General features: G+C 46.2%; 2 protein-coding genes across 2 annotated transcripts in view; one reads left to right on the forward strand and one right to left on the reverse strand.

The window, feature by feature from the left end:
• MED12L (mediator complex subunit 12L) overlaps positions 1 to 23,844 on the reverse strand; it is a 116,009-nt gene that overhangs the window by 15,937 nt on the left and 76,228 nt on the right. The window contains exons 16-31 of the mRNA XM_051627003.1: positions 18,756 to 18,903; positions 18,076 to 18,194; positions 16,782 to 16,925; positions 16,049 to 16,212; positions 15,521 to 15,652; positions 12,685 to 12,912; positions 9,577 to 9,718; positions 8,612 to 8,732; positions 7,834 to 7,935; positions 6,042 to 6,155; positions 4,290 to 4,480; positions 3,561 to 3,749; positions 2,564 to 2,638; positions 2,255 to 2,445; positions 1,767 to 1,928; positions 133 to 244 (exon numbers count right to left, since the gene is read on the reverse strand). Of these exons, the coding sequence (XP_051482963.1) occupies positions 133 to 244; positions 1,767 to 1,928; positions 2,255 to 2,445; positions 2,564 to 2,638; positions 3,561 to 3,749; positions 4,290 to 4,480; positions 6,042 to 6,155; positions 7,834 to 7,935; positions 8,612 to 8,732; positions 9,577 to 9,718; positions 12,685 to 12,912; positions 15,521 to 15,652; positions 16,049 to 16,212; positions 16,782 to 16,925; positions 18,076 to 18,194; positions 18,756 to 18,903 (2,334 nt within the window). The remainder of the gene's footprint in view (positions 1 to 132; positions 245 to 1,766; positions 1,929 to 2,254; positions 2,446 to 2,563; positions 2,639 to 3,560; positions 3,750 to 4,289; positions 4,481 to 6,041; positions 6,156 to 7,833; positions 7,936 to 8,611; positions 8,733 to 9,576; positions 9,719 to 12,684; positions 12,913 to 15,520; positions 15,653 to 16,048; positions 16,213 to 16,781; positions 16,926 to 18,075; positions 18,195 to 18,755; positions 18,904 to 23,844) is intronic.
• On the forward strand, positions 14,140 to 22,821 carry P2RY12 (purinergic receptor P2Y12). The gene is made up of 3 exons (XM_051627000.1): positions 14,140 to 14,241; positions 19,710 to 19,938; positions 21,109 to 22,821. Exon 3 carries the CDS (start codon positions 21,134 to 21,136, stop codon positions 22,151 to 22,153), a length of 1,020 nt encoding a protein of 339 aa, XP_051482960.1. The 5' UTR covers positions 14,140 to 14,241; positions 19,710 to 19,938; positions 21,109 to 21,133; the 3' UTR covers positions 22,154 to 22,821.

Consider the following 23,844-nt stretch of genomic DNA (forward strand, 5'->3'; position numbering starts at 1 on the left):
CTTCCTTGGACTGTTCCTTTTGGCATCCCATCACACTGTAATTTTCCTGGTTTTACACCATTGTACACACATAAAACTGATGACACATAAAACACGTAACAAAGGGTACCCATGGTTATGTACTTGTTTTACCTGATTAACCTGATTCTGCAGTGATGCTAGAAGCCCTTCCCGTTGCTCATCCTGTCCCTTAAGGCAAGTAAGCACCAATGAGAGGAAAGGCTGCTGACTCAAGAGAGACATGCTGCAAGAGAGGCAAACACCATCAGGCAATTAGGAAAGGTACGTTGGTTCTGCCCATCCTCACTCCTTCCTTGTTTTGTCTACTTTTTTTTCCTGGAAGTGGCATTGCTGGCATATGTGTCTCTTGCTGTTTTAGCAAATTAAAGCCTTGCCAGAGGAATTAAAAGGACACAGCACATCAGAGCACCAGCCAGGATAAACACACTGACAATGAACATCACGACTGCTCCAGGCACGGAATGACCAAGCATCCCAGGGATGCTTGAAGGCCTCGTTCAAACAGAACCTGTTATTTTAAGAGTACTTTGATTAACCAGGGATATAATTTTAATGGAGATTAGGCAGTTGAAGGTTCTAATCCATGTTAGTGATCTGAAGCAAATCCCAAATTTCCTCCCCAGGCACTGATGAGAATGACAGCTGCCGGGATTCAGGGAGAATTCCAGCCGAGTGCCAGTCCCTCGAGGGGCAGCTGAGCCTGGAGATGTGCCATGCCAGGGCAAGGGCTTTCAGACTGCTTCCACTTGGGGGTTTTTTAGGTTAATGTGTATCCACTATAAACATAATGTTAAGACAAAGCGAAAGAACGACACAAAGAACTGGGAGGGTCCAGCGTAACAGCCAGCCATGGGCAGGCTGCAGTTATGGTGGAAAGACAAAAGAGAAAACTTCCAGCCTTACAGGGAAAATAAGACAGGTGGAAGAGGCTGAGAAATAGCAGTAGATTTAAAAGGCTCCACAAAATTTAAGTAAAAATCAATACATGCAACCCGGGTCTACAAGAGTGCCACAAAGTGGTGAAGCCCAATCATTGGTCTCACGGTCAGGGAAAGCTCCAGGCACCAACCAAAGGTGAGCAGCAAGATGCAAGGACAAGAAACTCATGGTGGGACCATACACAACAACCAAACACCACCAGCCTTTAAGAAGTGATTTGTTTTCTCAAACTGTACTTTGGAAGAGCTTCATAAAAAGAAAGCTGGTTGGTACGTGAAGCAAGGAGACCCTGTTGTGTGTAATATTGAGTGTCACTTCTATCCTAACTGTAAGAAAGTACAAAAAAAAATTATAGACACTGTGGAAGAACATTTTACTAAAGGAAAATCAATAATCATTAAGTCATCAAAATTCTCATGCACTTAGAAAGGTAGAGATTCCCCACAGGAATTAAGTGACATGCCAGTTATGGGATCTTAATGGCAAGAAAAATGCTACTTTTTCTACTGCCACAGAAGGGAAGAGACACCAGGTGCTCCAACTGTTCTCCAGTCTCTAACGTTTCCCACCACCAAGCTGCAGAACAGCCACTGGAAGGTTTATTACAAAGGTTTCACATTTCTTCCTCTGAAACCAATTATATTTCTTCAGACTAAATGAAACCTGAACCCTGTCTGGGCTGGACAACTTTTTGCTGCACAGAAGTGAACCACTGAGGTATAGTGGAGCTGAGATCCAGCCCTTGGTCTGCTCCTCCTTCAAAAGCACCTTTCAGCTCTGTGCACAGGGTTCCCCCAAGGCCATACCTTTTTTGTTTCTGTCTATCTCTTTCCTTCTTAGAAGATGACCCCAAATGCTGCCCTTTCTCCAGCTCCTCTCCCGCAGCTTTCAAGACCCTACCTTGGACAGAGGTGGGCAGTTTTGCAATCAGGGGAGCCACCAGCCACACTCCTCGCCGCTCAGAGGAGCTGCAAGTAGAACAAACTTGCTTCAGCCAAAACATCCCCGTAGCTCTGCAACCAGTATTAACTGTTATAAGACTGAACTGCTTCAACAAAGCAGTTGACACAATGCATCTGGAATAACTACTGTGGACTGAGCAGTCACAACTTCTGTTTCCAGAGAAACTCAAGAGTATCAACAATATTTATCGTTAAATGAAGGTAAATTGAAGCAACCTTCAGGTCACTCCTTTCTGTACGCTCCTGCTTCAAGTGCAAAAGAGTCTAGGCAATCTACACGTAATTAAGCATCACGTTGGCTAAAATAATTAAAAAGGTGCTACAAAAAATACCTTAGGAATGTCTTTTTACCATTCTGTCTTGTATTACTTGTGTCAGCATTTCCAACAGAGTTTGGACTGAAGAGGCCTATACCAGAGTTAGAAGAGTTATTGTTTAGCTCAGCGGATTGCTGAAACACCTCTATTGTCGCCTTTGCAATATTATCCAACAAGCTGTTCATTTCAGCCACAGACCCAGAACCCTACAGTAAAACATAAGTAAACTAGCACATTTGTGGTATGTTTGCTCACCGACTACGTTAAAATTTAACATAGTTTTTTGCATTCAATCTTTAGAGAGGAAAGCTTTAAGACACTCACAGGCTCCCTCGTGCACTGTTTGATCATCAGCTGCAGCTCCAACCAAGACTGACGGAGAGTCCACTGATCCAAGTTCTAGGTGAGAAGTAACATTAAAACACAGGGTCAGCACTTTACAGGTCTGGAGAAGAAAGTCAGTCTCATCATTGGATACTTTACAGGCACAAGCCCCTCTTATAAGCAGATCATCACAGTCACGGCTCTTTTTAGCAGGCTAATGACATCCCAAAATATCTGACCCATTAAAGAATGTTTGTTAACTTCCACATGCTTGCAGCTAACATTGTTACTCAACACTTTTAACCGTGAGCTCTCCAGGATAAAAATCTCAGTCTCTGCATAATGTGAGTTTAGTTAAATGTGAATACTGAAAATGTAATTTGCTTTTTCCTAGGCAATTACATTAACCCATGGCATTGCCACAGTGGCCATGCTAAATACAGACATTGCCATGTTTGTATTTAGCACAAGGCCATCTAGACACAATTCAAGTGAATGCACCAGCCAAGATTGTTATTTTGCAGGACTCTGATCCCTATTTGTCCTGGTCCAGATAGTTCGGACTTGATTCTTCACAGATCTACTAAAAAAAGACATTGTACATTAAGAAAGGAAGTGTTCCAATGCTGCTGAATTTGAAGAAATGATCAGTTTGGGACTGTCCATGAAGGCACCTGAGCCTTTCCCAGGGAGCAGGAGTGTCCTTCACCACAGAGCCCTGCTGCAGCAGTTGGCACCTCCACCCCAGGAGCCAAGAGCAGCTCCCTTTCCAGGGGCTCCCTAAGGACTGGCAGCAGTGACAGCAGTGCTGAGCCTGCTGCACACGCTTGTTTCCTCCCCAGCTGTGGAGCCAGAAGTCAGGAGACTCCAGAAGTCACACTATAAAAGCTTCACCGCAGAGGCTGGGGATCCCGAGCACAATCTTTAAAGGAGAACGCAGCGTGTGACCGCAGCAGGACCTGCCAGCCCGGGTCCCCGGGTGGTGCTGCTGAGTTACCTGCAGGATGCGCCTGACGTGCTGCCTCTGAGGGCTGTCACCCTCGCTGCACTCCTTAACACCGTGGGGGTAACAGATCAGGTGAAGGAGCTTCTGTGCTTGCTTGTTTGAAAGAACGGGATCCAAAATAAGATCTTTGTCTGTGCACAGCCTCTCGGGTTCTTTTAAACAGTGCTCTCCAACCCACTCCTGTAAGTAATCACATAACAGGCTCACAAGGAGTGTCAAGGTAATATTAACTTCTGGTGAGCTAAATAGAAAAGGGATTTTTCCACATGCAAAACCTGAAGTGAACTATATAGCTCATCTAATACGTGAGATCAGAAACGTCTTCTGTCATTCAGTACCACCTGAAAGTGTAAGACTGTTACCAGGTTTTCCAAAATTCATTTCTTCTATACTTTGAAAGCAACTTTGCAATAAACCAAAAGCTACTGCAAAAGCACTTTGAACAGACAGCTGATGGAGCGGGTCCTGCTGTCTTCTCAAAATGCTCAGGTAGGAAAATCTCACCCATTCTGACAAGGTGAAATGCTAATAACCAACCAAAGCCATTTCCCCCCCAGTGACACGCTACTCAGGGCATCAGTTGTCCAAACCAGGAAACCCAGTCAGAGCTCAGACACTGAGTTGATCTCAACTGCCATTTTGCACCAGAAGGCGTGTTCCCCTTTCCAAACACAAGACCACTGCTTCTCCACACAAAGACAGAGCAGAGCTCCAGGTTACCTGCTGGCAAATTGTTCTGAGCACGTATCTCGCATACTCGCTTAAACTAGCAGTTTCCATGGAAACAGCTCTTCCACAGGACTTCCAAGTGTGAGAGGAACCCCAGATTTCATCCTCACTGCGCCCATCTAACAAGCCTCTCCTCTGGAACTCTTCACTCTTCAAGGAGCTGCTGCCAATCTCGGCGTCGCCTGCACGGCAGAAGCACAGAAGTGGGGGTTGAGCTTCACCCCAGCCCGTCCCCAGAGCCACCCCTGGGGGACATCTCCGTGAGGCAGCAGGGAGGCAGCTGCTGCCAGAAGGGCAGCCCTGGGACTGGGCATCACTGTGGTCAAAGCACGGTCCCCTTGCTTCACTTTGCACAGCACCTTTTTAATGTGTATTTCAGAAGCAGGAGAGGGCTTATACAAATTCAGCCGAAACAAAGTCCCTGTGTGCTCAACAGGAAGAGGTCCATGAGTGGGTGGGATTGCTTTGGCAGCTAATGAAGGGTTGGGTTACTTGCTCTTCTCAGGTGTTCCTTTCCAAATCTTTGCCCTTACTTTGATTTATTAACAGCCCATGGATCAAGAGACAAGTTTTGAGCACTGCCCCCTTAGCCCACCTTGCTATGAACTTCTCAGGAAGAGAGACTGCTCTTCCATGGAGAAGAGCAGAGCAGGCAGAGGGAGCCTGGCTGACACCAGGGGAGCCCTCTGCTCTGCAAGATGCTGGCACAGCTCCACATCATCAAGCACAATTTAAAAAAAAACTTATGCAGGGTACCAAAAAGTGACATCTCCAAACATAACATCTTAGCTACAGGAGGAGATATGATGCAGCAAAGGTACAAACAAACGGTGTGCCTGGACCTTCCTTCCTACCACCCTGCTCCAGACCCCACCCAGACCACATTCCTGCACAGAAATGAAACAACAAATGTCCACAATACACACCATTAATGAAGAAAAACAGCAAATCTCAGCACTCTGAATAGCAAGAGAACATAGACAAGGGCCCTTAACATATTTCAAACTCACTCTCAAATCCATGAGTCCATCCCATAGCTACGCCTTGAACGTATCTCCCAATACAGTCACATCATTAAGGATCACGGGGGTTTTGAGACAGTTCTGAGACATTGGCCGATAAAGGCCAATGGGGATATAAACAGCTGGAGGTATATGTACCTCTGTGAGTATGTCCACATCTGGAAGATCTTGCTTGTTTAACCAGACATTTACTTAGCTCCAAAAATACACCACAGGTCACAAGAGCTTTGGCTGAACTTAAGCCAACCAAGGCTCTGAGGCAGTTATTTGCTTGGGAAAACAAACTCATCTCTTGCAGAAAGCTGCTGAGCAGGGGTTCTTTTGTAATTTCCACAAGGACAGACACGTGTGACTTGTGGTAAAACACAGAAAAAAGTGGGGGAAAACCATCTGAGACCATATGTCCTCCCTTTATTTGAGAGGGACTCGAATTTGAAATGTCCTGAGATTTGGTGGTGGGGGTAGGGGTCAAAACAGGAAAAAGCCACATCTGCTCAAAGGCTCCTTGGCTGGGGCTGACTCACCAGGGAAAAACTCTTTCTCTTGACCTGTGCGGGGGTTGCTACTCACATGCTACAGAGGCATGGACAGCAGCCACATTTTTTTCCTATCATCAGGTCTTCCTTTCCCAGGAGCATTCCCAGGGAAGTGAAGTAGCACAATCTGATTTTTGCCTGAACACAAAGACAAAACCATTACATGTGACTCTGCATAATCTTACCAAGCATCAAAATTGCTTTTAAGACTGCAAATACAGCTCCCACTTCTATACTGTTGTGAGCAGCAGCCAAGAGGTGACGGTCGCAGGAAGAACGAATTCCAGGAAATAATTTCCCTGGGGAAAGAAGAGTAAATCTTGTAGAAAGTGGTTGTTATTTACCAACTAAAATACCCTTTTCATCTCAAATAGCTACAGAAGCACAATAACTGGATGGAGAACTGAGTTTTCTGAAACTTTAATGACTTACCTGTTGATCTTGAATCAACTGGGATGCACGGTTATGATGGATCAAAATAAGCTAGGATCACTTAAAAGATAAAAGGAGTCTGTCATCACACTGTGTGCCCGTAAATGGCAAATTGAGCCACAAGAAGACACTGAAACGTGTTTCGTTTTTGACTCCTCAGATTTAGGAAATTACTTCCCTCACCTCGTCTTTAAAACAAATGAAGCAAAATTAATTAATATAAATGCCTGGTGCACAGTGAAGCCTAATCCTGCAGCTCAGAATCAGACTGCAGAAGAAGGCAGCGAGTGATTTTGCTGACTTCAAGGAGAAGATAAACCGACTGAAATCCAGGGAGGGAGAGAGAAAGGAAGGATGAATCTTCTGAGGCAGTTAACTGAGCCATGTGTAAGCAAAGACTGCAGTGTGGTCACAGTTTGATTTGTAGAGTTCAGACAGGAGGTTTCCTCTCCGTTCCAATTTACTTTTATTCCTAAGGAAGCCAAGGACCATGTCCCATGTTTCTGTTACTCAGTGTTCTTCATGGCTTTTCCTTGTTCTGCTCAAACGTGCAGCAGAAGTTCACTCCCTTCTGGTCAAAACAGGACTGAACGTAACTTCTAGATGGAGCAATATGGCACCACTTCAGAGCTAGAAATGTTTTTTCTTTCAATTTCACTCTCCCATAGAAACAGTCTTGTCATCAAATTTGTGGAAACACTTTTACGTCAACACCAGGTTCTTTCCAGGCTTGTTTCCTTTTAATGTTTAGGTGTTGGTTCCTTGTCCTTTTCCTTCCTCTTTGGGTTTGTGGCAAACACACAGGTCAGGCCGTAGAATATTCAAATGTAAAGGAAAAAGAACTACACTACTACATTCTGAGAACTAATTTCCTCAGGTGTCTCCTGTTGGATGACTTGCTTTCTTACACCTGATTTAAAATCCCATCTCATTGCAACGGCCACGTGAAGCTACCAAGCTGCACAACGTGTATTCCTGTTACTTTGTGTGTCACTGAGAGAAGAGCCCCCACAGGAGCTGCCACTGCCCTGACAGTCCTTTGCATAAAGGAAGGTGGGAACAGCGTTAAGTTCCGCCACTGCCAACAGCAGCACCAGCACAAACCCAGTGTTCACAGGTCCCAGGCTCACAGGACTGCTTCAGTGGAATTCCAAAAGAAAGATAACTATCAGGACAGCAGAGTTCTTCTAGACGTCTTCCTCTTTGCTGAAGTGTACACAGATGCTGCATTAAAACTCAATTTTATTTTTTAAGATGTAATATTATTATGGCTGGGGTTTATGTCAACATTATGCCACATCTGGATGGCCAGGCATTGATCATGAGCAAGTTGCAGGAAACTCGTATAGTTTTACATGCATAGGAACCGTTTCCCAAACAGGCAAGAATACTGTGCATCAGCTTTTCACTCCTGAAGTCCCTGCAGCTGTGAACAGGCTCTCATTTCTGCCTGCACTTTGGATGTTCTCACACATGAAATCTGAAGCCATCAAAACCCATATGGGCTCACTTTCTGAAATGAGAAGACCACAGAGCTGAACTTACCTGTTCCCTGGGGAAAGAGGTAGACCTGGGGTGTCCTGAAGAGGTGCAGGAGTAGCCGACAGGTCATCCTGGCCCCAGGCTCAGCATCCGGATCTCCACAGGCTACAGAAGATGGGATGGGGACATAAAGCATCTGCCCAGAAGCTCACAAGTCCCAGTGACAGGCCTGGAAAAGTTCTACCTCACAGCCCCATTTTAAATGGGAATACAATAACTTTATTAACAGGAGTCAGCATTTATGGCCTTGAATGATTAAAACCAGGAAAGAACAGTATGATTCTTGATAAGCGAGAGACCTAAATAATGGCAGAAAAGAATATATAGATGAAAGGGCTTTTGACCATCAAAGCAGAAATAAGAAACACAAATGCAAGCAGAAAGTGAAAAGAAATGTGTGAAGTGGCCAACAAAGAGGACCACAGCTACAGCACCCCAGGGCTGGAGGTGAAGGCAATGAGGCCAGGAGGAAATGCACACCCTGAGCAGACCTGGCAGGCACTGGAGCACAGAGCACAGGGCAGGAGAGTTGAGAGCAGAAGGTGGGGCTGCCCAAGAGAAGGGGGCAGTGTACTGCCCCTAACTGACACCCCTTGTCTCCTGTGGGTTCTCTGCTCTGACCTGGCTCCTTTGGGAGCTGCAGGGACATGCGTGCTGCAATGTACACCAAGTGGCATTCTGTACAGGAGCACAGCTGGGAACACACCACTTGTTCAGTCCATGGAGAATTCTCAAGAAGCCTTAAGTTTTCATCTGAAGTTTCTCTCTTGTGTTTTCTTACCAGCTGCAAGAAGGGAAGGCAGAGCAACATGCTGAACTACATCTTCCAGGGAAAAGCACTGCCGGGCAATCAGGATAGCAATGAAAGTGGCCAGGGAATCGTGGAACGACAGGTCGCTCACCTGGAAGGGAAAGCATTGCAGGGCTTCACACACAGGGCACACCCCACTGCCAGGGTCATTAAGGAATCCACTATAAGAATAAAAGGTAAAACATTTACACAGAAGCACTACATTTTAACTTGTTTCTCAAACATTTTATGGCAAATAATTGTAGTTCTTAGCCTGAACAGACACCTCTTTCAAACACCACGAATTCTGAAATGAAAAGCATTAGTCTAATAAAAACTCAAGTAAATTTTATCATTCTGGGAAAACTGATAACAGCAGTACTCATTCCTTAGCTTCGGGACTTCCAAGACCGTGTCCCCAGTGCAGGCAGCTTCAATCTGTTCCTACAGGCATAAGTCATCCAACTGTAGATGAATGGACTGAATAGATGCATTAGTCACCACAATCCTGCTGACTTCAACAGGACTACAGTAACTTACACCAGGTGAGTAAGGAAGAGCAAGGTGTACCACCCCTTCTACAACCCAAGTGCCAACACCAAAACAGGGTCTTTACAACAGGGATAGTTATTTGCACATCCAGGAGCATTTCAGAAACAGTACACGCCCATGCCTGCTCTCCAGGGTACCTCTGATATTCCACATCACTCCATTATAAAGAAAAAAAATAAATTACAAAGAGAAAAATCTAAGCACTGCCCAAAATCTACATTAACCCTGAGGATGTAGGAAAGGATAAAAATCAATCAGGAATCTCATTAAAAGCCTTGCACACTGAAATGGATACAGGACTAAATTCGTGCTCAGCATCTTGTATTGAATGGAAACCTTACAGTGCCTCTAAGTGCACCCAAGGAAAGAGGTTTGACAGGTACTTCAGAAGATATTGAACTCACATCCACACTGCAGAGCAGATCATTGAAACCCCAGACATGGTTTGAAGAGCAGCAAAGAGCCTTTACAACCCCCAGCCACTCGGAGCTGAGCGGGGTGCAGCACGCCGTCAGCTCCGCACACAGGGCCGCCAGGTCGTTAATCCTGGGAGAGAAGAGGAAAACTGGCACAGGAGCAAGATAATTTGTAAACAATCAGTATTTAGGTCAAAGCAGATCAGTGCTTGGCAGAAGAACTGGTGTTTTTCTACTTAGGCTGTCTTATCAACCTAGCAGAACACGCAGTTGCTAGTTGAAGAAAGCTCACTGAAAAAAAAAAAAAAATCAGCAAAAGAAAAACTGGCTTCATCCTGGCTCAAACCAGGACACCAGGGCAGAGTAGAGGGGGAGGAGGACCTCCCTTGACCTGCTGGCCACACTGTTCTTAATGCACCCCAGGATACCATTGGCCTTCTCTGCCACAAGGGCACATTGCTGTCCCATGGATAAATTGTTGTCCACCAGGACTCCAAGGTGCTTCTGCACAGAGCTGCTTTCTAATCTGTCAGCTCCTAATCTGTACTGGTGCATGTTGTTGTCCCTCCCCAGGTGCAGGACTCTACACTTATCCTTGTTGAACCTCATGAGGTTCCCCTTCGCCCAGGTCCTCAGCCTGTCTAGCTCTCACTGAATGGCTGCACAGCCTCTGCTGAATCAGCAACTCCTCCCAGCTTCGTGTCATCAGCAAATTTGCTGACACTCTGTCCTCTCATCCAGGTCATCGATGAGGATGTTGAACAGGACTGGATTCAGCACTGATCCCTGGGGAAAACCACTAGTCACAAGTCTCCAACTGGACTCTGCACCACTGACCACCACCCTCTGGGCTCTACTGTTTAGCCAGTTCTCGGTCCATCTCACTGTCTGCTCTTCTGCCCCACACCTCCTGAGCTTGCTCATGAGGACGTTATGGGAGACAGTGTCAAAAGCCTTGACCCCTACTCTGTGGGCCCTGTGCTCCTGCCTGGACCCCCCTCTGCAGCTGCACCAGCTCCATCCGCTGCCATGCAAAACCGTCCCAAGGAGGAGCAGGTGGGTGTACATGTCCCCAGCCCAGCAGGGACACCCATCCCGTGCCAGGCCAGCACTGCTGCCCCAGGGGAGGAGCAGCCACACCTCAGCTGAGGGCAGGAGCTGCTCTTAGAGGGCACTTGGCCTAATGAGGGATCACAGGGTGATTCACTAACAAGGGATCACAGGGTGATTCACAGTTATCTAATGCTTTGAAAACCAGCACAGGTGACTCATCCCAGTGCAAGTTATTTTTTCTCTGTTCCACAGTGAAACTTGTTTGGCCACATTTAGCTGTTCCCCTTTGTTGCTCTTACAAAACTGCTTCCTCTCAGCTGCTCTGCCCAGGGCACCCCACTTTTCCACAGAATCCCAGCTTGGCTTGGGTTGGAAAGGACCTCATAGAACACCTAATCCCAACCCCCCCTGCCATGGGGAACATGGGACAGGACAGGGACACCTCCCACTGGACCAGGTTGTTCCAAGCCCCATCCAACCTGCCCTTGAACACTTCCAGGGATGGGGCAGCCACAGCTTCTCTGGGCAACCTGGGCCAAGGTCTCACCACCCTTATAGTGAATAATTTCTTCCTAATGCCTAATCTAAACCTCTCCTCTTCCAGTTTGAAACCATTCCCCCTCATTCCATCACTCCCTGCCCTTGTCAAAACTCCCTCCCCAGCTCTCCTGCAGCCTCTTCAGGTGTTGGAAGGTTCTTTAAAGCTCTCCCCAGAGCCTTCTCTTCTCCAGGTGGAACCACCTCAACTCTCTCAGTCCATCTCCATAGCAGAGGGGCTCCAGCCCTCAGATCATCTTTGTGGCCTCCACTGGACATTACAGAGGTGGCTTCATACTGGGCACAGGGAGAAGAACACAGGAACTGCACACATTTTGGGCAAGAGTCAATCAGAAAAGAATAAAACTCCATCGTTTTCTTGAGTTTTGTAATCTGTCAGCAGCCTTACAAAAGCTTGTCACCTCCTGCTGCATCTAGGCCTAACTATCAAGACCAAGAATTTCTTAACAAAAATTGGGACAGAATCAGAACAGAACACCAAGTTTTGATTGTGTAAGAGGAATAAAAGTGCTGGGGGCAGAGGTAAAGGCTAGATACAAATATCAGTGTCCATGTCTCCCTGCAGCACAGACAATGGAAAACCTGTGCCACACAGGTTCAACACTGCAGTGTCACATCTGCAAGAGATGGCCAAGGGAATCTGGGCACACCCTGGAAGGATAAAGCAACAGAGAGAAGCTCATCTGAATTATGAAAGAAAACAGATTGTCAGCATAAAACCCTGACACTGATGTTCTTTCACTGCTAGGGCTCTTCACCATATTTTTTGTCAGTACCTTGAGACCATCTAGAAAGGTCTCACATGGGCATAAGACCCAAGAAGTGTCACACTGGATCAGAGCAAAGCTCCACCCAGCTGAGACAGGAGCCAGCACCTGCTGGAGTCAGAAGACAATCACAGCAGGACAGTGGACAATCTGCTGAAGTGCAGGTCCCATCCTAAAATCAAGTCATTGGTGATCAACTGGAACTGTGCACCATGAGGTCCAAGACACAACTGACAGCTGTTGTAACTCCAGTAGCTTATATCCAACAAAACTCTTACAAAGTTTTTAAAAAAAGTTTTAGTCTACATATTAGCTATGGAGATGGATTCCACAGTGAATAAATTACACACTTAACAAATTCAACACCAGTTGCATCATAAGAAGGAAATGACCTAATGCAGAACCTTCCCTCTTTTACAGGCTCCTATGATATGATTCCATGAAAGATTGTGCTGAGCTGTAGTGTCTGAAACAGCAGAGGGGCCGATACAAAAGCTCAGTGACCATCTTACAGGGAGTGCCTTCCACCTGGAACTGCCTCCTGCTGAATCCTGCAGGTTGACTTAATGAACTAACTCTGAGGAAACGTAACGCGTTTGCAGCAACTAGAAGGAGCAATGAATGAAAACAATAGCAAAAAAAGACACAAAATCAAAAAGGTGGAAGGAAGCCTCATCTGTACCCTGTAAACATCCATCCCATGCCGTTCCACCCTCACCTGCCTGCATCCTGGTGGCCCATGCAGACGTTCATCAGCGCGTTGCACACGAAGCTGTAGCGGTTGGCTGCGCTGTCGCTCAGGACCTTGCCCAGCATCGAGTAGTTGATGCTGTGAGCTGAAGGATTCTCAATAAAATCTAGCATGAACTCCGGGTCCCACAGCAGGTTGGAATTTGAAGGCTGAACATTGCTGTATATGGTTTGCTTCACCTTAGAACAGGCACTACTGAGGGCCAAAAAGAGAGAGGATTGCAGAAATAGCACTGAACATACCATGCGGGGCCAGAAACTCCCACTGGGATTCTGTACATGTTTTCAAACTCGTTTTTGATAAGCAGCATCTACCAGAAAATAAAGCTGAAACATCCATTCTATTCCATTCGAGTTTTCCTGCAAATAAAGTCTCAAGTTTCCAAGTTGCTCCTCTGATGTTTCTATGACCGAACCTGTGAGCAGCTGGATGAGGAGCACACAGTCCCTGCTCCCCAGCAACACCTCCCTGGAGCATCAGATGCCCCCACAGTGAGCTGCAGCTGTGCCTCACAACACTGCCCCCCTCTCCATGTGCTATGGCACAGGGAAATGCAGTGCTGGCAGGAAGGATCAAATTTTTTTTAAAAAAAAGTATCTAAATTAAAAACTCTGCATTTGGTAATAAAGTGACACAACGGACAACTTTTTGAAAGATGAAATCAGTAAACAGAGAAAAGATATTAAAGGTCATATTTTGACATTAATGTTTATGACAGAAGATCAAGAGATGTTCCAGGCTAGGAACACCTACATGTGAATTGGTTTTCTTTGGGGAAAAAACGGTGTTAATGAAGAATGCAGATTTCACACACAAAACGCTCTAAGGAGCATTTGTCTCAATCATTGGGTTTTAGACCACAGCTGGAAACACCATCCGTGTGGAAAAACTTCACTCACTATCCCAACTGGGAAGATTTTTGTCATTACTGAGAAAAATCTATTAATTGAAATTAAACTAAAATACATTAGACTTCTGGAACTTTCCCAGAACTCCACTGGCCCCAGAATGAAGACAGAGGAAGCACTGTGCTGCCTCAGGCACCCTGGGGACCCCCTGCCACCGCACTCTTCTCACCCAGATGCTCCGGGGCAGGAGGGAGAGGCCACGAGCAGGAGAATTAATGTAGAAGCAGCATAACACCCGAACTTAACCCTTTGCTCTGACAGCAAAGAAACCCAACGGCCCCCAGCCCAAAGCCCAGCCTGTGTCCCTGGGCTGTCCCACCCCAGCCCCAGGTCACCACCAGCGAGGTCCCAAAGCCAGCGGTGCAGTGTGTGAGCAGCGCAGCCTCTGGCTCTGTCCTGGCACCAGGAGCAGCGCTGGGGGAGTGGCCAGGAGATAAGAGTTCTGAAAAGTGAAGGAATGATCTAAAAAACGGAAGTTCAGTGACTAGAAGCGGGGCAGGCAGGCTGAGGGCAGGCAGGCTGAGGGCAGCCATGCAGCCGACTCACAAAAACCAGCCATGAGAAACCCTGCCAGGGATCTCCGAAGCCATTGTCCAAGCAGTGCAACATCCAGAGGGTGAGTCTCTAAATCTGAACATTTATGGACTGTGCTTCACTGTTGCTTCGAACTGACTTAGAGAAAGAAACAGCTGGAGGGGCAGTGTGCTAAGAAGGAGCTAAAACAGTTGCCATGTACAGACAGCTGGAGTTGGGTTTGCTTTAAGCGCAGCAAGGAAACCAAGGTGGAGTTGGCAGCGCTGAGTTAACGGTTGGACTCAATGATCTTAAAGGTCTTTTCCAACCAAAACAACTCCATGATTCTAGGAAGAAAATGAGTCTGGTATTAATTTATACACAGCTGTTCAAAAATGTATTCCTACATTTCATTACCAGTTTTCGCAGAATTTCTAACTCATCTAAAAAAAGGGGCTTCAAATCAAGTGCTGTATCTCACATACTTAATACATGATTTAGTGATCTAAATACCTCTATATTACCAGATAATGGTTTGTTCTCCTACTGTAGGTTAGTACTAATAAAATATTTTTTTTATTGTACTAATTTAGATTTTGAGTAGAAAAATGAGCACACAGCTAAGGCACTCGTGTAGCTCTTATATATTCATATTTCTTATTCCTAGCATTTCTCATATTAAATGCTCCTCCCAAAGACGTTCCCATGTCTTTGCAAACCTGTCAAAGCACTATTGCTGAGAACTCTTTTCCTGCTCCCTATAAAATGAAAACCACAAAGCTGAAATATGCAAACCAAAACCAGGTATTTAAACTAGGAAGGGAAACAGTAACCGAAGTGGTTTGTAACTCTCACAAGATGCATATTTGATTATGAAAAGTTTCCACTCCCCCTTTAAAAAAAAAAAAAAAAAAAGAGAGACAAAAATACAGCGTGTGGGTACCTAGTTTGGCTTCTTTAGTTTAAAAATCAAGGAATTGAACATTAGAGCACGAAACTTGGCAAACTCAAACAGGTTTGTGCCTCTCCCCACATCAAAGGCAGTGCTTCCCAGCCCACCGAGCCGTGCCCGGTTCCCACCCAGCACCGGGGGTGTCACAGCCCACCTGCCCTGCCCAGCCCACGCAGAGGGCTGCGGGTCCCCGTGTCCCTGCCCGCCCGTGGGGCTGCCGGGAGGGCTCAGCCCCGGCTCCTCCACGCAGGCACAGCACCAGCACAGCACAGCACCAGCACCTTCCGGGTCAGGACTGCTCAGCACCAGCGAGAGGGTCCCATCCGTGAAGAGCAGCAAAGGACACGGCGTGTTTCCCACAGAGAGGAAACCACGCTGAAACCACAGCAGCGGGCATCCCTCTACGGGCTAAAGTGATTTTTCCACCCACCTGAAGAGGTCTCCAAACTTGCTTCTCAGGTGACTACAGGACACGTAGAGATCGTAGAGGTAAGCCAAAATACACCTTTCTGAGGAGGAACACTCCGAGGGGTTAACGACGTGCTTTACCACCCCGCACAGCCTGCAGAGATAAAACCATTCCGAGTTGGTTCCAGCGCACCTTAGGAAGGTGTCTCGTACCGTTACACCTCACACAACCCCCCCCGCCAGCTGGGAGATGCGATGACAGACCCTGTGCCTACGGGCTGGGGGCTCCTGTGCAGTTTGGTGTCACCCAAGCGCTTGCCTGGGGAGGTGACAGGACACAGAGGCACTGGGACAGCCCGGGGCACAACAGGGCACATGGGCAGGAGGCAGACACGCAACTCCCCCTTTTCCCAGGTGTGCGGGTCCCTGAGCCCGGAGCCACCCACCCGCTCCCCAGCAGCGCTGCCGGGACCCCAACACGCTTTACGCCCAAGAGAGAAGACGGGAGAACCACCGAACAACTCTTAGGAGAAGCGCAGCTGCCACCAACCCCTCGAAGACTTGCGCGGTCTGCTCGGCGCTGAGCAGCAGGCGTGCGTGGTGCCGCCGCAGCACGGCCACGATGCGGACACACAGCCCCGGGGTGTAGCTGCCCGCCAGGCTGGAGGACTTCAGCAGCAGCTCGGCCTCCACCACGCTCAGCTCGTTCAGCAGCTGCAAACGCACACGCAGACTGGTCAACTCGAAACAGCTTCCCATTAGACGTGTAAAATAGGTGCAAAGCAAACAAACAAGCAAACAAAACCTCTTTAAGGATAAACTGCGTGGCAAACCAAACCCGAATTCCTTTATCCACTACAGAGCGAGGGCAAGAGGCAGCAAAATAAACTGTTAAAGCCTGAGAGGTGTCCCTCAGACCTGCTCTTCAGAGGCATTTCTGGCACCCAGATGCTTTGCTGTGCAATAGGATGGCTCAGTCTGAAACAGCAAAGCCCATCCTAAAATACTTTGTGCTAAAAAAAAAAATATTAATTAAAAATCCAGAATTTTATTGATTTTGAAAGGCTTGAAAATAAAAAACATCTACTGATTCTCCATAATTTTCAAGTAAGCCAGCAGGGCAAGTATCAGGCACTCTGAGAGGTCAGGAAACCCAAAGAGACTGAAGTGCACGGCAGCAAACCAGAAGAATCTGCAGTCCAGCTCCTGGTGTTTTCCTGGCTTTACAGAAAATGTATCAGAGCTTTATCCTGACATAACCTCCCCAGATGGACTCTGTTTACCTGTATTGCAAAGTCTATAAGTCCGTTGATGTTCAGTGCTGGCTCCATGAGATCAAAGATGAGCTGTATGTGGTGAGCCAAGGGAAGATGATAGGATGTTCCTGAGGCAAAACTAGTTATCTGTTCCAGAACATTACTGGAGATCTGGGAAAATAAATATCAAAGTAGTAAGGTGACTGAGGGCTTCTCAGACACACCAGTGCTCCAAAAATGCTGTTTTGTAAGTGGTAACAGCAGGTGACAGCAATTTGCAGTTAAAAGCACTAACACATCATACATGGGTTTATCTACTACTCTACTATCCTGCAAGTCAGTCCCAATGCCATTTTGTTTTCAAAACTGACAGCACAGAAAAGGATGTTCTGCTGCTTTACAGCTGAGAGTCAAACTGTTCTTAACATCTACAACACCAATTTTAATTCTGTGCGGGATTTTGTTTTAAAGAAGAGGCAAAAGTAATTTCTTGTTTCATCTTACTGAATTGTGACTGATTTTATTTATGGTTTTCAGATAATTTATAACACTTTATCCTGCAAACAAAACATGTAATAAATTCACTCAAAAGACTAGATCCAAAAATGTCTTCTAAATTAAGTAGTAAATGCATACCTCTTTTACTTTGTTTCTTATGTTAGCCTCTGGTTATTAAAATATACTTCAGAACATCAACACCTGACAGTGATTAAATCCTATGCCAGAACATTTGCACACTTACAAGTCCTAATATAAACCAGGAAAACCAGGCTTGTCATTTAAAACACATTATTTATGTTCTCCAAACAGCCACTGATACAGCTTTTTAACAGGAAGGGTTGGCTATAAACTCTAATATCCAGAAAAGCACAAGCTGTGTCATCCAGCAGCCTCTCAGAGATGTACTCAGTTTCCTGCACACAAACACAGGAACATTCACTGTGCTTCATGAACACAGACACAGGAACAGACCTTACACATCTGCAAGAGACTGATTAATAAGTAGTGCTAACGAGGCCTCAGCAGTGCTGCTAATGGAAATTTATGTAAAATTTATTTCAAATTTTTCATTAAAAATCATGACATCTATAGTAATCCAGAAAGCTGCTTGCAAAACAATCAGAAAAATCCAAACAAACCCCCAAATATCCACTGAAGTGGGTATTTTACAATACCAAGGCAGCATTTTTTTTTTACTGCCTTTGAAATGCACTGAAAATTCTTCGTATACACAAAACACTTCTAAAAAGCTACATTTGCTTCCTATTTAGCACCTCTACAGCAGAAAGCAAAAGGCCACGATTTTTTTCAAGGCAAGTACCTGAGATGTCACCTGGTGTTGATCAAAATAGGACAGCTGCTGCAGTTTTGTGAACACGGTCTCTAGGGTTGGAAATGCTTCTTGTTTGGTCTTCCTACCTTTTTGCCCTTCATCTCCAACTTAACAGAAAAAAAAAATTATGTTGCTAATTTTGTATTTTATGGAGTCCTTGTAGTTTTGCATTATTATTGATTTAAAAGGCAATACAAGTCTTAGTAAGCTTTACTCATTACTCCATAAGACCCTCCTTGCCTCCATGTTCCCTTGTACCTGGGACAAACACACACCACAGCACGTCACAGGACCAAAACTATTCGGAGGTTGCTCCAATGCAAAAAGGTGACACCCCAGAAAAACTGAAAACTCCCCAGAGTTTTACTGGGAGCGAAAGGAATGTGTCTGAGTTGCTGGCCAGTCTCTCACATTCCAGGCTTTAGCCTAAAAAAAAAATGTTTGCAGCCCAGTTGCTGTAATGGGAACCAGGGATTTCTAAAGCCGGTGCTCCCTGGCCATCCTGGTCCAGCTGTGGGGCTCTGGCCAGGACTTCACCCAGGGACTGCAAAGGGCAAAGAAGCCAAATTCCATGAGCAACATGCGTGGCTCCAGAAAACCTGCTGAGCAGCTCTCAGCCCCTGTGGCCAAGGTCACAGGCTCCCTCACCACAGCGTGACACCATTTACCACCCATCTCGGTCGTGCTCTTCTTATTCAGGATTTTGAGGATGTCTTTGGTGATCTTCTTCAGTTGGTGCCTTGCTTCATCACGCTCCTTCCCAACGCCATATAGGAGAATCATGCGCTGATTGCACTCATGACTTGAAGATTCATCCTGGAAAGATCAAATACGAGTGAAATCTCTTTTTTTGTCACCACCCGCAGAAACCCGACCCGAGCAGCCCAGGCTGCGATACTGGTAACAAACCAGCTGTCACTAAATGCATCTCCTAAGCTTATCAGCGTGGAGGAAAGAGTGCCAAATGAAATCACTAACGAGAAGGGGGAAGAATGCAATCTGATATAATGAATTCCGTATGTACCTGTAAGGGCAGAGTCAGAGGGCATGGACGGACAACCCCCCCAGCTGTCCCCTGGACTGATATTCAGTAGCAGATTAGTAAATAGGAGACAGATGTCAAGAAGCTGTGTGCCACTCCCCTTGTTATGTGCAAATCCATTGAAAAAAAAGATGCAGCCCAACTCCTAAAATACAGTTTTGTTCTTCCCAAAGAAACTGAAACATGTACAGTTTATTTAAATTGTAAGTGGTTATCATTGGTCTTTTAATAAAATGTATCATATGCTGTGTACAACTTCAAAACTTGGAGAACTGCTCTGCAAGTCATATAAGGTATAAATGTCTTGTTCAGTATATACTTACCATCTCCAAAGTAACAAATTACCACTTCTCTCAACTGCTTAAAAAGTTTTTTAAAAGTAAGGCTGTGTACAGAAATAATCCCGAAGAACCACAAGGCAAAGAGGCAGCAGACAGGAGTGCAACTCTGCGCTCACAAAAGTTGCACAGTCTTACAAAACACATCGTCTCTTTTAAAAATAGGGATTCTTAGTAAGACAAAAGCAGGAAGTAAACCTCTAATTATTTTTTTAATTTCTATTTCTTTCTCTCTTCTGGAGGAAACAAAAGCAGAAGCTCTGGAATTTCTAGCTGTCTCTGGCTGAGAAGCCAGTTCCAAGCCAGAGGAAGGTCCAGGTCTCCGAGCTGGAATGCTCTGAGCTGCTCCTCCAGCCCCCCCTCGGCTCCGTGGGCTTCACCAGAGACGCACTCCTGCCCACTCCCACGGTGAGGAGCTAGAGGAGCCGCGAGGGATCCCGCCAGCAGCACCGCGCTCCTCCGCACGCTGCGGTAAGCGGCCCGGGCTGGGGGCTGGCTTTCCCTGCTTTGGGAATGCCGGGTGAGTCAGGGCCAGGCTGCGCAGCTGAACCTGCTGCAAACCATAAACCCATTTCTTTCTGTCTGTGAGCCAGAAAGGCGAGCGGGCAGCCCCGTGAGGAGGTGTCAGGGCGCCGGGGCTGACGGAGACCGGGCAGACGCGGCGCAGTTTGTGCCGCTGCATCACCACACACCTGGGGTCACCACACACCTGGGGTCACCACACACCTGGGGTCACCCCACTGGAGACAGCCCTGAGCGACCACCTCCCCTGCCTGGCTTTCCCAGGCACCCAGCCGGGATCAGACCTGCTCTGACTGAGCAGTCGGGACTAACAGAGGCAGCTCCCAGCCCGGTCAGTGGCACCAGCCCCTGGGAGCTCATGGATGAGGGGCCAGCACAGGCACTCTGGGGCTGGGGGCACAGGGGGCTGGGGGAGCAGCCACCCGCAGCACGGGAGGCTGTGACTCTTGCCACCCTCTGCCTGTCAGATCACCTCAGTCACCTTCTGGATTCATTTGCTGCACAGCACCAGCAAAGCATCTGACTGAGGCACCTGGCAGAATAAACTGTCAAAGATAAAGATATAAACATGAACACCTACACAAACAAGGCTGCAAATAACTTCTGACTTTGCTGGCAAACATGTAACCACTGAAGGAGCAGACCCTGCAGTGCTGATCTGCAGGGTTGAAGAGCAGGCACTCCGATCTCACGTTCTTCCCCTTGGCAGCAACAGTGACTTTGGGGGGTCCCACAGCCACCCCTTTGGTACATGAGGGAATGGGGCCGCCCCCACACCCTCCTGCCATGCTGGCCTCTTGCCCACCCCTGCTGCAGGGCCTCAGGGAAGCTGTGTGGGAAGCCCAGGAGGCTGGATGGAAGCTCAGGAGGCTGGGATGGAAGGTCACCTCAGCATTTTAGTCAGAGAATATCAAACCAAGCCACTTACAAACATCACTGCATTAGTGCCCTTCTGTAGAAACCTGACATCCAAGGTAAAATGAAACACAACTTACAGCAGTCAAAATCCCCAAACATTACAAGTAGATGAAAAATGCCAAAGTCTTAAGACAGATAGAACTCACTGTTTCATTACAATTTTTTCTTTTTCTTTTCTTTTTTTTCTTTTCTTTTTTACAGGAAGGAGGGAAAAGACAAAGTACAAATGAAAGCCACAACCAACTTCAGCTACTCTAGAAATGACAGCAACTGCACCAGTGATAACAGAATCAGCCAAGTCATTTTTCCTTTGCTTTATACAGTTCTGTTCCTGGTGGGTATCACCATGAACAGCCTGGCAATGTGGGTCTTTTTTAAAATATCCAGCAAGTCCAACTTCATCATCTTCCTCAAGAACACTGTCATTTCTGACTTCTTCATGATCTTAACTTTTCCATTTAAAATCCTTAGCGATGCAAAGCTGGTATCATGGATACTGAGAGGATTTGTGTGCCAGGTCACCCAGGTTGTGTTTTACTTCACCATGTACATTAGCATTTTGTTTCTTGGCCTAATAACTATCGATCGCTACCAGAAAGCCACTTCGCCCTTCAGAACGTCAACACCAAGGAGCCTTTTAGGGGCTAAGATCCTGTCCACAGCAATCTGGATATCCATGTTTGCTCTTTCATTACCCAACATGATCCTAACAAACAAGAAGAAAATGCCTAAGAACGTAAAAAAATGTGCCCTCCTGAAATCTGAGTTTGGCTTAGTCTGGCATGAAATTGTAAACTACATTTGTCAGCTTATCTTCTGGGTTAATTTAGCAGTCATAGTTGTATGCTACTTACTCATAAGTAAAGAACTGTACAAATCCTACAAAAGGACAAGATGCACAGGAAAGGCATCCAAAAAGACAGTAAATCTGAAGGTTTTTATCATTATTGCAGTGTTCTTTATTTGTTTTGTGCCATTCCACTTTACTAGGATCCCCTACACGTTGAGCCAAACACGGGACGTTTTTCAGTGCTCTGCTCAGAACACCTTGTTTAACCTGAAGGAGAGCACGCTGTGGCTGACATCACTCAATGCTTGCCTAGATCCCTTCATCTACTTTTTCCTTTGCAAATCCTTCAGAAAGTCCTTGCTAGACATGCTGTGCAAGCACACAGCATTGTCAGAGCTCAGGGCACGGATGAAGGATCAGAATGAAGCAGATGACACAGACGAGACACAGTTCTAGAGCCCAGAACTGCCCATGCCCCTTCTTGGCCACATTTTGTTTACAGGTGGTGGAAGCAGCACAAATCCAAAGGAAGAACATCTAGAATTTCACCAGCTCCTTTGGAGGTGGTTCTACAGATGAAGCACAAGCACCCTGGAACCAACATCACTGGGTGCAATGTTGGTGAAACTAGAAAGCTTGAATAATCAAAACCTCTGTGCTCGTCAGAATTCCCAGGAAGAAGTTCGACCTTGTAGCTGGAGCTGTAAGGAGACAGCTACAGCAGAGACAAGAAATGCTACAGATGAGATGATGAACAGCAAAGATTTTGAAGAAATAGCTTCACTTGGGCCAGAGTAAAGTCCATGACAACACAAGATCTGGAAAATGCAAATAAAAGCCACAGTAAATGAGATTTTTAAATACAGATAGTTGTCACCTTGCATGCAACTGGCAGACAGAAAGATAAGACATATGTAGAGAAGCTATCTCTTTGTGCAGATTTTTGGTAAAAGTAACATTGTGCTTATCTCATTAATATGCTTGTAATCATTAATCCATTGACCAATAATTAATAGTTGCATGTCAGAGAAATTATTTCATAACTAGATTTACCTTCATGTAAGTAAAAAAATCTTCAAATACTTCACCTTACTATAAATATGAACAAAATGTACACTTCTATACAGAACAATATATTATATCAGAAAATATACAAAGACTCCATTTCCTGAATACTTAGAAATTAAGGAAAGAAAGACTCACGGTAAAATCCTTAGTGATTATTAAGGACAGCTTTTTTGCTCTACACAAAAAATTTAACCACTTTCCTATTCTCATTTGGAAAAGTTGAAAAAAAAAAACAAAAACAAACACCACAACCCAAACGGGAAGTATTTTCAGGTGTGTAACGTTTTCAGGTACCAAAACAACCACACATGAAAAAGATTCTCAGCCACTGTAATAAATTACAGTTCACTTATCACCACTGCAAAACAGCTCCAGCGGAGAAACATGTTTCACCATCACACCAGAGCTCAGTCCTGCCAAAAAAACAGTGCCTGCCTCCCCCTGCCCAGGTCTGTCCCTGTGCCTGGCAATTATCCAGCAGGTGCTTCTCCTGACCCTAGGAGCAGCTCAGACACCAGAACCCACAGCAGGGAACAGCGCCTCCCCCAGCAGGGAACAGTGACCCTGGGTCGGCCAGGAAGGAAACGTGGCAGATGCGGCCCGGGATGTCAGTCCTGGGGAATTGCAATGGACTGTCTCAGCTTCACACAATCCATGTTGAAGGAACAGAAGTGGGGCCAGGCAGCTAGAGACACATCACATTGATGGCAATGGTGAGGGTGCCCTTGGTCCCCATCACCCTCAGGGCTCTTTATTCTCTGCTGGCCATTCAACAACAACATCAGCACGCACACCTTCATTAACCAAACCCAGATACCAATGCACAAACCCACTGGTGACACAGCTACAGCCTGAGAACCCCAGAAAGCAATCCCTGTCTGCCCACAGAAGGTGGCTTGAACATTGCCCATTGCCCACCTGGCAGCCCCCAAGGAGCCAGCAGCCTCAGTGACATCAGGTGACAGGAAAATACAAGACAGACCCCATGACTGAGCTAAGCTTCCCAAAACGTTCTGTTTACAGAGAAATGCTCTAGATTCCAACCTTACACATACTAAACACATGATGAATACAAAGCA

The sequence above is a fragment of the Apus apus genome, chromosome 8 (assembly GCF_020740795.1).
Source record: "Apus apus isolate bApuApu2 chromosome 8, bApuApu2.pri.cur, whole genome shotgun sequence".
NCBI classification, from domain to species: Eukaryota; Metazoa; Chordata; class Aves; order Apodiformes; family Apodidae; genus Apus; species Apus apus.